The 14117-nt window shown below is 47.9% G+C and overlaps 1 protein-coding gene across 1 annotated transcript in view; it reads left to right on the top strand.

Moving 5' to 3' along the window:
• Window positions 1-13229, top strand: part of LOC149351406 (uncharacterized) — a 66502-nt gene extending 53273 nt beyond the window's left edge. Inside the window, exons 7-11 of the mRNA XM_089580727.1 lie at window positions 1659-1841; window positions 3044-3147; window positions 5016-5351; window positions 5434-5701; window positions 10473-13229. Coding sequence (XP_089436853.1) covers window positions 1659-1841; window positions 3044-3147; window positions 5016-5351; window positions 5434-5701; window positions 10473-10747 — 1166 coding nt within the window. The 3' untranslated portion in view covers window positions 10748-13229. The remainder of the gene's footprint in view (window positions 1-1658; window positions 1842-3043; window positions 3148-5015; window positions 5352-5433; window positions 5702-10472) is intronic.
• Window positions 13230-14117: the final 888 nt, after the last annotated feature.

Below are 14117 nucleotides of genomic sequence, written 5' to 3'. Positions count from 1 at the left end.
CTCAGTCGCGGCAGAACATAATAACAAGAAACAGTGGTACTTCTTTCTGGGATTTCTTTTTTATCTTGTCTAATAATATCTAAATTATCGCTAGATTGTTTGCTTATAAGATAATCAATTTGTCCTGTACACGTGACACCGGTCCGCAGAACTCTACGCGTCAATGTGCATTCCGCAATTATAAACCATAGGTGAACACCTTGAGCCAACTCGTTTCTTTACTCGAAACCTCAATCAGTATAAGCTGCTTCGGGTCATTAAAATTTGAAGAGGCGGTAGGAGGACGCAAAACTCGATCGGTGCTGCAGTATTCCAAGTTTTCATTTTGGGACACACACGCCGTCAATTCCCCCCTCAAATTGCTTGAACTCAATACGTATTAATGCTGACACCTTTAGTAAAAAGCACAAGAAAACCAACGCAAGCTCACTAAGTCGCTGGGGAAAAATCTCACATTTGAAGAAAAGATACGAAACTTCGTCGTGAAATGGCCTCACTTGAGCACTGCGCAGTGAGTCTGACCTCGAAAGAGGGGCGAGTGATTTAAGTTCTTAGAAAAGTACGAATAAAAGTGACTACACCGCCAAAATCAGCAACTCTAAATGGTGCATCCTCTTGTATCGATTGCGTAATTATTACGCCCTTCATATTTTGTGTGGCCTCAGTGGTCGACAACAGAACCACCAGAACAAAACTTATCATGACAGCTTCACCGGGGTTATTTTTTTTGTTTTTATTGGCTGAAACTGTGAAAAAACAGTTAACTTCAAGCGGTCCACTTAGACTGAAGGATCGAACGGGCGAACCTGTTTTGTTTATAGCTGCCCCTGCAGTGTGCATCACGAGTTAGCTGTGCGTCCCGTCGCATTAGACAGCAACATTCCCGACCTTATCACTCGATGCACGTTCTCTTGTTTACAGTTCTTCCATTCATTATATTATGACGACTCCCCATTTTCCGCTGCGCCGCCGCGGTGGCTCAGTGGTTATGGTGCTCGGCTGCTGACCCGGAAGACGCGGGTTCGATCCCGGCCGCAGCGGTGGAATTTCTTTGGAGGAGAAATTCTACAGGCCCGTGTACTGTGCGATGTCAGTGCACGTTAAAGAACCCCAGGTGGTCGAAATTTCCGGAGCCCTCCACTACGGCGTCTCTCATAGCCTTAGTCGCTTTTGGACGTTAAACCCCATAAACCAAACCAAACCAAACCATTTTCCGCTGCATCTCTCCAGCGCATGATATCTCGCCCCGTGCCGATAGCTCCCACGAAGTGCAACCCATCTTCGCACACACACCAAGCTGCCAAGCATCACCCGTCTAATTATCTGTGACAGACTGGAGCTCACTGCTTAATGACATAGTTACCCAAACTGATTTATTTAATTTTCAAAATAAACTTTCAACAAACCTTTCCATCTAACCTTTTATCTTTTTTTTTTCTTTTTTTTTCGAATGCAGTGCTATTTACCCAACCACTGTATGTGTGATTTTCCAGTGTATTTGTTAACTAATGCCTATGTATATTTTGTGTATTTTCTGTTTTATATCCTCCTAAGCAATGCCCTTTTGGTCTTTCAGAGTATTTAAATAAATAAATAAAACCTGAGAGTGAAAACAGCCGCCTAACGAGGCATTCTGTTTGTTTTCTCCCCCGATGCAGAAAAGACTTTCTCGTCATCGAGCTTTTACGAGGAGCCCAACTGCATTTACCCCACGGTTGAAGAACAAGTTGAACTAGCACGGAAGATAGCAGACTCACTCTCAGCCGACACCAACCGGAAATCTCGCGGTGCCAACATGTTCTTCAAGCGGGTCAAGCGCTCCCACAAGTGGGTCCACGAAGGTCCGTCTGCCGATGAAACACTTTACCTTACGCCTTCATGTACCGACTTCTATAACTACCTTTCGTCCTGTTAGGCATGCATAGGAGATACGCTACTTTAATCGAATGAAGGCTCATTTCTTTCAGCGAGTCTTCTATTTCATAAATGTTCATTAGTGGGAAACTTTTTCGAGTGGAGCTAACCGGCATCCGTTCTTTTGTTTGTTTGTTTTTTTAGACACGCAATTTCCAAAGTCGGCTGCGTGGGCGTAACGGACGGGGCAAATTCTTGAAGGGATGAAGTAATTCTATTACATCACAGTGCTATTAGAATCGGTGCGCACTTGGTTACCAGGCGTCGGTTTGTGGCGACTTCGCACAAAAACAAAAATTCCACCAAGGTATAATATGCAGTTTTCAGGAATGCGGACTAAGTGAAACGCCCGCTCACTGCCCGAGATCCCCTTACACACACAAAAAAAAAAAAAGATCGCAACCGTTTAGCTGGCTGCATAGCATGGGCTGCACGGAACCCCTGCCAACACCACTCAGGTAATTTGAGCCCAACACATTATATCTGCCTCGCTGCGCAACCATCGCTAGCTTTCCTTGAGCAGCGTATGGCATCTTTTCTTTATTTACTTACCTCTCCGAAACACTGTACAGGTTTTATCGCGTAACAGGCCTTGTCTGCGCTGTCTTCAGCGCCCCTGACGTCAGCCAGGTGGTCCCACCAGCTGTACCGTGTTGAATTCACGCTTGCTATTATTTCTCATTGTTTCCCGGCACACAGCGTACTATGGAAAGCCGCCTGTCCAACTGTCTCATCTCCATTTAGACATATTCCCCTCGGCATTCGGGTACTATCTAGAAATCTAGCATCTTATTATGCAATCGTCTATTTTAAATGCCTTTTCGACGTTCTTGTAGGTGTAGTCGTAGACTCGTGCGCTGGCAAAGGAGAAGGGAAGGCCCACGCTGTCAATTTAACGACAGGGTTATACCTTGTCACGTGGTCGCATTACAGCGGGAAGATTAGGTTTTGCTCGAACCTCCCGCACTTGCATGCAACCACATGCTCTAGTTTGCGTTGGGTGGAAGAACACAGCCTAATTAAAACGGACGCTGTCTCAAACTATGCTGACTTTAGCTTTGTCCGAGAGCGCGTGAGTGTATGAAGAGTTTGCCCTTTCACCTTTTATTTTTCTTTTCTTTTTCACCAGCTCCCGATTACTCGGACTCCGAGGCGACTCTGTCTGGAACAGAAACGTCCCGAGACGAACTTGCGACACCAGACCCCGCGACTGTGCCCTACAAGATTAGCAAGGTTGGTTCGAAAGCCTACCAAGCAAGGGAGAAATACGACAAAGGAAAGATGAGCACTTGTCTGACCACTTCATTTGGTTTGGTCCAGTTCTCGGCTTTCCTACTTCGTCTAGAACCCCTAATGATGTCGCGAAAGTCGTCGAACAGAAATATGCCGGAACCTGCTTCCAATATGCTAATAACTAAGCAATCAAAAGTACCAAACAGGATAAACAAGATTCCACACATGTAAAAGTATGTGAGTAAAGTGTGAAGGCACGAGTGCCATTTACATATAACAAAGATTTGGACCTAAATACATTTTTCCCCTTTATCAACCTTCATTTCAGCCCCATAAAAAGCGCATCTACTTCCGTACGTACACCTTGCAAGAATATTCTGAAAAAAGTCAGGATGATTTGAATTTCCTTCCGGCATAACAAGGCGGCACTGAAAGGGCTGCTGCAATCAGCACCAATCTGTTGCCATAAAAAACTGCGCGGATGTCACCTACCATGCCTGTCACACGCGAAGGGGCCTTACAACCTTTGCCAAATGGGACCTATTTCAACCAGCTGCGATGTCGCGTTTTCTCAACAGCGTCCATAAATAGGAAACGCGTTTGTTTTCATACCCAACGATTCTGTACAAAAGTATTCTTGGGTGGTAAACCATTTAGGAACGCAGTTTTTAATGTAATGTAAGATTTCACTGCAACAGTCAATATATCCGCAGATCATCCGACGACAGTCTTCCTTTTTTTTTATTAACGTTTTTCGTATCGTCAAAAGCGTTCCCCATTAGATTTCTATGGCAGTCTTAACTGTTCGATGCAATCGATGGAAACACTTTAAAGGAAAGATTTTGCTACATACCAGAAGAATGAACCATTACCTTCATTATTTCCATAACAGTATCTTACAATTCTTCGATTTTCAAAATTTTTGTTCCAGAATGTTGGACATGTGAATCACAAAATCACGCCTAAAATGAGGGAATAAGATTTTGTTCTACAGATTTTATTTTCAGCTAAAATGCGACACTTCTTGATGAGCCCTTGGAAGACACCAGGCTAAGCTTATTTCTCTCTGCGTGCCAATGGAAAGATGCAAAGCATCCCAAATTTTAATCCGGGACTGGACTTGATGCATTTCTACCCATGAATTAAAATTAAAATAGATTTGTTTTTATGGGGTTTAACGTCCCAATGTGACTCAGGCTATGAAGGACGCCATAGTGGAAGGCTCCGGATAACTTCGACCACCTGGGGTTCATCAGCGTGCGCTGACAACGCACAGTACACGGGACTCTAGCATTTCGCCTTTATTGAAAGCGACTGCAACGGCCGGGATCGAACCCGCGTCTTTCAGGTCAGCAGGTGAGCACCATAACCGCTGAGCCACCGCGGCGGCTGGTTAAAGGGTCAAGCATACTGAGGTTACGCATTGATTGTGCAACCTATGCATTATCACGCACTCTAAACCATGTGGTTAAGTTATGGCATGGGCGGATTTGCCACGCCTTTCATTCATCCGTGTAGTATATCTCGCCCCCAAGCTTCTTTTTCACACACTGTTCGTCCATTGCACGCGCAGCAGAGGGTCAGTGGCAATATTGCTCAACTGCTGAGCCGAAGGTAGCGGGTTCAGTCCCGGCTGTAGCGGCTGCATCTCCATAGAGGCGAAATGCAAAAACGTTCACATTCTGAGATTTTTATGCACGTTAAAGAACCGCTGGTAGTCTAAATTAATCCGGAACCTTTCACAACGGCTCAATCAATCAATCAATCTATTCTTCCACTACATTAAAACGCTGCTTGACTGTTACCATCTCATGGCATGCCCCCATTCTCCTACACCCCGACACTTGCACTGAGCTTGTCTTATGCAGGGTCCCCCGAAACTGAAACTGATCCTAGACCCGAGGCACCTACAAGACGCCAATACGCTGCGATCGACGGGAATTAGCATCGTCGAACACAACGCCATTAGCCCTGAGGTGTGCCTCGACTTGGTAAAAGACCTGAATTCGCCCTGCGGCAAAGGAGCCGCTATGTTCGCTAAGCGCAAGAAGAAGTCCGAGGACTGGGTTGTGGACGTGGAGCGCGTCAAGGCCCAGCTGGGAGACCGCTGGCCCGAGCCGCACCAGCCGGTGGCTCCCATCCGTACGCCCATCAAGACGCCCGTGGACCGCTTCAAGGAGTCGCTGGTCAACCCTCGGCTCAGGGTAAGTACCCACGTACACCTCCAGTAGTAGAGAGCCGACTGATTGTGACGCCACCGACGACTCGCGGCCCCTGTCACCGCAGCTGGTCAAGAGCCCCTGGGAGGCGGCGCTCGAGTCTCCCATCGGCAGCTGCGAGAAGGCATTCGCCATGGTGCGTCCCGAGGAGGTGGTCGAAAGTGTGATCCGCGCCGCCGAGGCCAAGGGAGTCCCCGAGCCGGCCCCCTACCAGAATGGACTGGCCGGCGCCTACGAGCCGGCCGCCTACGAGCCGCGGCCGCCAACCACCCCCTACAACCCCACGGACCCGTGCCTGGCCAGGGCTCCTCGGGGCTGGCGGGGCACCGCCACGCGTAAGTGCGACACTCCGCGAACGCTAAGTATAACTGCGATGGTCAGCTCATCAGACACTAATATGCAGGGTGTTCAAAATTAGACTTTCGGATTCTAAAAAAAAAACTATGAGCTGTAGACGAAAGCCGTTTTTGCGCATAGGTTATGCGACCGGAAGTATTCTAACTTGGAGGCAGTCCTTTTCATCACCGCCGGCTGAAGCGGCTTCAAATACAACTTCTCGCCATCGAACAATTTTTTTAATGCGAAAGCATTACTAGTCCCATTACGAGAAAAGTCGACGGCGTCTGTTAGTGTACTCGCAGATGGTACAGAAAATCCCAGCGATGGCAAGAAAAAATAGGGTGACGTCATCAAGCGGCTGTAGGAGGCCCACAGCAGGCCGAGCACCGCAATTTCAGACAATCATAAACATGTCGTTCGTCTATATACATACCCCCCCTGGCTGACCTGAATGTGCCGGCAGTTTTCCCGACTACATTCGTACTAAAACTGTGACGTAACCGTTTGTCGTACAGCGTTCCAGGTGGTGTCACACGATTTATCGCTGCATATAGCTTGCATGCGCTAGTTAAGTTGGAGGCTAGCTTGCAAATGGGATCCGAAGCGATGACATATGCACCTTCATTGTATGGCTTCCCAGACTCTCTACCTCTACTCTTAAGGCATGGTTGAGGTGTCCACCGAGATTTCAGGCAGTTACTGCGCCATTTCCTTCCTTCAAAAACAAATTTTCGTATCAAAACTGTGACGAAACTGTTCGCCGTACACCATTGCGAGAGGTGTCATACGATTTCTCTTGCCTATAGTACACGTCTCATAGGTTGTAGGCCAGCTTGCAACAGCTATTCGGACCGAGTGTCCGAGTGTTTCACTCAGACCTTTGTGGATTCAGCTTTTGCGGAATCAGCGTTCGGAGGCGCGTTTTCGTTTCACTTCTCAGTGCGCAACTTGCGTCGAGGTCGAATCCTCACGATGACACAATAATTATTTCACATTCACATTCCGTAAGCAGTCTTAGGTGCCCTCTGAATTTTTTTGTCATGTTATACCCTACCTTCAATACGGTCACCGAGGGATAACAAAGCCAGATGCGTGGCATAAAGTTCCTCGCCTCCTCCCCTGTTTCCAGGCACTGTAACAGCAATTTATTATTTATTTTGCTCGAATACATGAAGAATGACACAGAAAAAGGGAGAATAGAAAAGAAATAGGCTGGCAACTGCCACCAAACGGAGCACAGGGCCTGCCTGCTGAAAAAAGGAAAAGAAGGCGAAGGGATATAGAAAGAGAAAAACTACTGGTAAGACTACGAAACAGCGGACGCACAATGAGGCACACAGGAAAGCAAGGCGCAGAGTACTCAAAGTTGGGGGACGCTTACGCTCCTCCTGCAAGCGCATGACGCGACAGCGCTAATGGGTTCCGTCAGCGCTTCCTCTCGGCCACGCAGACACGGGCAGTGTTTCCTCTTTATAATAACGATCATCATTTGAAAGGCCACACGATATAAATACCGGGTGTTTAAGCGAACACTTACAAAAGTTCTTTAAAATAGACGCTTGGAAAAAAAACAGAAAACTTCTACAGAAGGGAATTCTAAGCTGCGGCGGATGTCTGCCATTTTCAAAAATATGCTAATTAGCTAGCTAAGCGACTAAAATTTACGAATTGCGGAGTTTAAGGCTATTGTTTGTCAATGGCGAGTTTATAGCCACAGAAATGGAGGCGCCAAATCAGTTTTAAAACGAAGAAAAGGTCATTTTCTAAAGATCTGCAGTGCGAGGAAATGTGTGTGTGTTTTTCGGCGAACTCGGCGAGGAGCGCCGGAAGTCTAGTGCTAACGCAACGACCGCTGGTGACGTGTTGCAGTGACTGCGGTGGCCAATTCTAAATTGATGCGTTATTTTCCCTGGCTAGCAAGCCTCGACGCTGACCTTCGACCGCGGCCGGCGTTATCTTTTGCCCCCTCGCCCGGCGCAAGAAAAAGGCTAAGTGCGAAAGCAGTACTTCATGAGGTCAAACTGGTTCACCGATTTGTGTGAAGCATGACCTTGAGGGCGACCTTGGGCAAACTATAAATAAATAAAATCAATATTGCCGCGACTGGGATTCGAACCGCCGGCGACGCGAACAGATCAGCTTAGCTGGTCACTGCACGAGAGCACTACGCTATCGGCTTTTTTTTTTTCCTTGGACATGGTATTTTTGAGACTGAAAATGTGTTCTATTTACACTATTTACAAAGCTTTCGGAAAACGCCACGAGAGACAACTAAAAAAGACAGAACAACAGAGCGCTAGACAGTAGATAAGGCTGAGCACATCACCAAGAGGGAGTCTTACTCCGGTTTAAAGTCGGTCTGTTCGTACACTTCCCTCAGATGAACAATCATTTGGCAGAAATGATACTTTGTAAAAACAACTGATACACAGTGCGGTCCATTATTCTAGTTTTCCCATAAGATGTCCAGTCTAATCAGCAAAAAACATATCAGGAAGTTCATCAACACATTGCACTCCGGTGAATAATCGTATGGTATGAGAAGTCAGATAAATTCGATTTTTCAAGGTCCGTTGCAAGACATCCCAGAACAGAATTGCTCCTTACAATAGATGAAGCAATGTGCAATTCTTTCAAGAACATCATAGAGGCAGCAGCTCACAGATGACACAAAAATTCTCTTTCTGAAGCCAAGTCTTCACGGGCAACGTTTCCGTGTGTAACTTGTAGAAGAAAGTCTTAGGGCACGGTGAAACATTTTTCGCACCCGCGTAAGGACATCGTGCCCTGGCATTCCAAAGTGCAATGAGCGGTAAATAGGCAGCCGATTACGTCTCGTGTAAACTGCAACAGACGATGCAACAGACTATCGCGCTGTGCATTGAACATCGTCTTCTTCATCAACTAATACTAATCAAACTAATATTCGTGCTTTCAGCTGTGTGCCGGTAGCGACAGAGAGGTGTGCGCTGCATGCGTTGGCGTGGACCACGCTGTGGCAGAAACACGGCACTATAGAGCAATACGCGTGGGCGTTGACAACATTGCTCACTGCAGCATAGGCCATAGGCGTGCATTGGGTATACTGGCATTGACGATTAAAAAGTTGAAAAAGCGCATAACTGGCTCCCTGGGTTAGTGGACACCTCAATCGCGCTTTGAGGTACGTGGCGGTGGTGTTCACCAGCAAAAAAAGTGTGCTTTTGCACAATATTTCGTGCTTAATATTAAACCGCCAGCCAATTTTTTTTTTTTTGTTTATTTTGCATCGTGCTAGTTTCATCAAAGGAATGAAGCCACGCTTCTGTGACGGCGCACAGATTTCTGTTTAGCGGTGTCGGTTTCTTGGCATGCATTGCGTAATATCTGCTAAGTGTTTATTTCTTTTGTATTGGCTTGACAGCTAAACTAAACGAGAATGACTCCGTTCATGAACTCGTGACATGAACCCATTACATGAACTGATCCAGTAGACTTATATCGATTAAATATAGATACGAACGTGGGACGAGTCCGCACACGATGACCAGGATGTTGCGCAGCATACAGTCTGGATGCCAGCTCCGCGTCCATATGCGCGCTCACATAAGCGATCACAATGTCCGCCTTCTCGACAATGGAGTATTGCGGTTGCGCTGGCGCAGCCATTTCCACAGTTCACACAATGCGGCGTGATGTTTTAATCCTAGGCTGCACTTCCACACATTCAAGTTATTTGAAACACTGGCCTTGTCACACGCGAACCTCCAAGACAAGCAACTGAAATGCAAACAACTGCGCTCTGTTGGGAAACTGAAGCAAACACGCTACCGCAACCGCAAGAACAACTGCCCGATAGCAGCCACTGCCGCACAAACTCTCCTTGCCACGCTGACAACGCTTTTCTTTTTAGGACGTGGTTCCTGATGCGCCGCGATTACAAGAAAACAGATGATCAACCTAGTGAGTAAATGAATTCATGATGACGCACAAAAACGAGCCCATCGGGAAGCCATACCAGAAGTGGCGCGCACACACAAAAAAACACGTCTGCAGATGAGCTCATCAGGCCTCTCAAAATCGATGCTCCCGTTACTGACGATGACTGTAATATTCCTTACTACGAGTGACGAAGCAGTCGATAACGTCGGCCGCGGTCTAAGCTGAGCGCCGAGGTTTTCTAGCGAGGAAAGTTAGCACACGCGTTTCTAATTGGGCGCTGCACTCATTACGACACGTCACCAGCGGGCGCTTCGCTTACGCCATACTTCCGGCTCTATGCTTCCGGCGCTCCTTGTGCGCTCAGTTTCGGTCGCGTGCGGGAAAAAAGCGCCGAATTTCTTCGCGCTGCTGGGCTCTAAAAATTAAGTTTTTCTTCGCTTCAAAAACTTATATGACATCGTCTTGTTCACGGCATCAAACCCTCAGTTGGGACTAACCACCCAGGTGTGATAATTAAAAAGTTAATTAGTGTTTTTGTTAATTGCCTGGATAATTAGAGGGGTTTTGCAGCATATTGTGTCCGCCGGGGCAGATAGTGTGATCCTGCACCTATTCTTTTGCTATATTGAACCCAATATTTTCAGGAATTTTTGAAAGTGTTCGCTGAAACACCCGGTATGTCCCAGCTGTGCATATACAACGTCTGGCATCCTGACTGCAAGTTCGCATGCGCTAGCAAACTAGCTGGATACTGTGAACATAACTGGCGACCCACCTTGTGCGATGCAATCGCACAATGGAGGAGCCGGCGCTCCTCCCATCTGATTCCCTGTGTACCGTGTGCAGAGCCCGCGCCCGAGCCCAGCGGCGGCTCCTGGCCCAGCGTCGGCGCAAGCGCTGTCCCGTCCGCGAGCGTGAGTCCGTGTCCGCCTCTGCAGCCCAGCGGAACCGTCCAGCCCAGCGCCCTGAGCCCGCGGCCCGCGTTCGGGTCCCCGGCTCCGAGCGCCATCAGCCTGTCACAGTTCCAGAACTTCAACAGCCTGCCGAGGTCGTGGTCGCCGCGCTGCTCCAGCCAGGCCACGTTCCGGCCTGTGAAGGCCCCTGCCTTCTTCGCCCGCTAACCCACGCACTGAGGCCAGGTCGAAGTCAAGGTGTCATTTGCCGGCTCAGCAGGAACAGCACCCACTCGTGCTCGTACGTAGGAAACATGACCCCACAGGGCAGCCGTGGATGTTTCGGAGATAATCTTTTGTCTTGTGCGCGCTGCCTCTCGGAGTGTGAGACAGCTGGCAAGATTACCTCAGGCATTGGCGCTCAGAAACATCACAAATGGTTTCACATGACCGAAACATAGCCTTTTCGCCACTCTTTTTGCAGCGAAGATTTGCAAATAGCTGTACGTAACTGCATATAAGCTAGGCGCTCTTTTTCTGTCAGGAGCCCAGAAATTTCATCAGCTGTCGCATTGTTATATAAAAAAAATATGTCTTCTCCTTTGTAATGCCGTTCGCCAGCTCCTGCGCCCAGAGCGCTCTCCCGTCTCTGCACATCACAGGCAGATTCGACTGCCAGAGAGTGATATGCTCGCGGAAGAGACACGTGCGAGTCATCCGTGCTGTTCGTTCTGTTTGCGGCCCGTAAACGGAGCTATCTTTATGACGCAGCTTTGTTTCGCACCACCTCTCGCTGTTCTTGAGGTGTCGGCAAAAGGCATACTGGCTTCAAATCTCGCAAATCGTCCTGTTTCCCAGCTTTTGCCATATTACACAAAAAAGGCAGAAATGCTTTGAGTGATAATGCTGTGTGTGTGCGTGTGTATGCGTGCAGGTTAGACGACGCGAAAACAACAAATAAACAAACGAACCAAATACTCAGAGTACGCCTACAAAGCGAACGCGTTGTGGGTTAAAGAGGGTTTAAGAAAACAGGTTCGTATACCCGCAAATAAGCGAAGATGCGGCTTGTTGCGATCATACGTATAGCCGCATGCTTTCTATGCAAAAAAATAACGAAAAGTCCCTGGAACGAACCACTGCTGCTTCGCTATATGCAGAGTGATATTATTTCGGCGTACTCAACTGCGGCAAAGTTTCTGAACAGTGGTGCAGAGCAACAAACATAATTGCTCACGGAGAAAGAGGCGACGTTGGCGGACACAACGTCGTTAAAAAGTTGACTGTGTAGTAATATTCTGATGAGCAACTGATCGTCGGACTTTAGAGAGCTATATTCCGACAAATGTGAACCCGTCTTGAAAATCAAGTGCCGATAGAATGCAGTCCAGGCGAAACTAGTGGTGAGCGCTTATGCACGGTACACGGTACTGGAGCGCGTCAAAGAAAATGGGCAGAGCGCTCATGTACGCTGGGCTGCACCAACGGACCCTTTCGTTTCCCTTGAACGGCGTTCGTGCACTAAAATGAAGCCGTGTTTGGGCGCTTTTCTACGCTCCGAACAAGGTTACTGTTAAGCGCTGGGCGGGTGGGCTTTCCTTGTGGACCATTCCTGGGGAGAGGAACGCACTTGTAGTTCACAACATTGAAGGGCTTCGCGAACAATTCCCAGTCCACTTGCAACAATTACGTGCCTGGAACGCGTGGTGCTCCTGGAACACAAGAGACGGCACATCTACCTCCAAAAGCCTGAAGGCGCTACAATTCTTCTTTCATGCGCACTTATAACATGCCACACCAGGACCTCAAACGTGGAAAGCAGCTTGCAAAGGCGTCAAACGTTATGAAGAAAATCAAGTGTTCTGGCAATTCATCATTTAAATTGTGCGATTAACAAGAAAGCGAAATTTGTGCATAAACGCGTCTATTATAAAAACGAGACAATTGCAGACAACCTGTGCTTCGACAGTGGATAGTGCCCAGTCAGTGTCACGGCGGTGACCATTAACGCCAACACTGTGCTCGATCACAGCATTACCATGCACCGTGTAAAATAGAACAAGTGCCCTCCCATCGCCGTCAGCGTTTTCCTGGGGCGGCAGGAGGGGGCGTTGGGGGTGCGCTCTTTCATTGTTGCACGGTATGTCATTCATCATTACTCTTTCGTCCACTAAACGGTGTGCGTGCTTGCATCCGCAGCAGGAAGTCATAAACAGCACACAGAAAATTCGCACCTAGTATGACCTAGGTTCGAGCTTGCGAGGGCTGCTCAGTCAGCCACTGCGTAGACGGGGCAGTTTATCCTGTAAATACCTACGAACGAGAGGCACGCGAGCCACCCCCGAGGAGGTGCTCCTTCTCGTGTCGTCACGTGCCGCGGTCTAACCGAGACCACATCCGTGCTTTCGAAGTTATTGGCCACACGTACTAGGTATATAAGCGAAAAGCTCACGTGCCAAGTGTGCCAGTATACCAAAGTGTAACGCTACACCACCGACGACGAATAACAAGCGCTCGCGGCTTTTGCACCGTAACAACGATACGGTCCACAACCGTAATCTTTTTTTTTTCTTTTTTTTTCTCTCTGGAGCCCCAGTAGACGAGAAAAAGCAGCCTAGATTCCAGTTTGCGTGCGTGCGATCTTCCTCTTTGTCGATGTTTGTTGTTTGTTTCTCGACAAACGGCGGAATAAACCGTTTCTGCTCACGTCTTCTGGATTTCTGTGTTTCTTTCCGGCCGTGACGCTCTCCAGTGCTCTCTGGGGCTGTTTGATACTGTAATGGATGCCAGAGCATAAGAAGGATGCGGTACTCAAAAAAAAAAAACATCAAACGCTTCCTGTGTCTCTCACCTCCTCGCTTTTCGCCATAGATTTGTACGTATATCAGAGCCGCCCATGAAGGGATTTTCTTCCCCCTGCGAATTTGTGGCTGAAGGGCCGATATTCCAGATGCTTGGAGCTGTATGACGCTTGTTTCCTCACTCGTGTTAGGAAAACGGGGTTGGTTACTATTTTTCGTCAATAATAGTAGAGCAACAGTCGAAAAGTATATTAAAGTGTCCTAGAACTGAATATTCTGAAATGGTGCCCAAAGAACATGAAAGTTCGATTTTCTCACGCTGTACATCCCCGAGCCTCCATCTCATTACAACTCCTTTGCATTTATGTTTTTTTTTTTATTGCGTACACAGCACTACTTTCGCAGTGCGAAAATGGCGGCGCCTACCTGCTGCCTCGGAGAGCGAAGCTTGTACCTTTCAAAGGCTCCACCCACCAGCTACCTCCACACCGCTCCCCCTAATAGGGAACTGCCCTTCCACCGACCACCACCCACGATACACTTCCCCATCCCACTCCCGTTACAAATGAAACGCAAGGACATTAATCCGTCCATGTTCCAGGATTCGTGTAATACAGCACTTAACCGCTACACTCGCTATGCTCGAGTCTTCTCCACTCTTATCTTCCAAAAACTGGCAAATCTTGGTTGTCACCTACTTTATAGGTGTATCGCCGCTTGAACCACTGACAAAGGCCAAAGAGAATCAAAATGAGATAAAATTATAGTACAGTCGTTATGTTATTCCCACTCAGAAC

The sequence above is a fragment of the Amblyomma mixtum genome, chromosome 3 (genome assembly GCF_055824585.1).
Source record: "Amblyomma mixtum isolate Tamu chromosome 3, ASM5582458v1, whole genome shotgun sequence".
NCBI lineage: Eukaryota > Metazoa > Arthropoda > Arachnida > Ixodida > Ixodidae > Amblyomma > Amblyomma mixtum.
The sequence above is the reverse complement of the archived record's forward strand: the minus strand, read 5'-3'. Positions and strand labels throughout refer to the sequence as shown.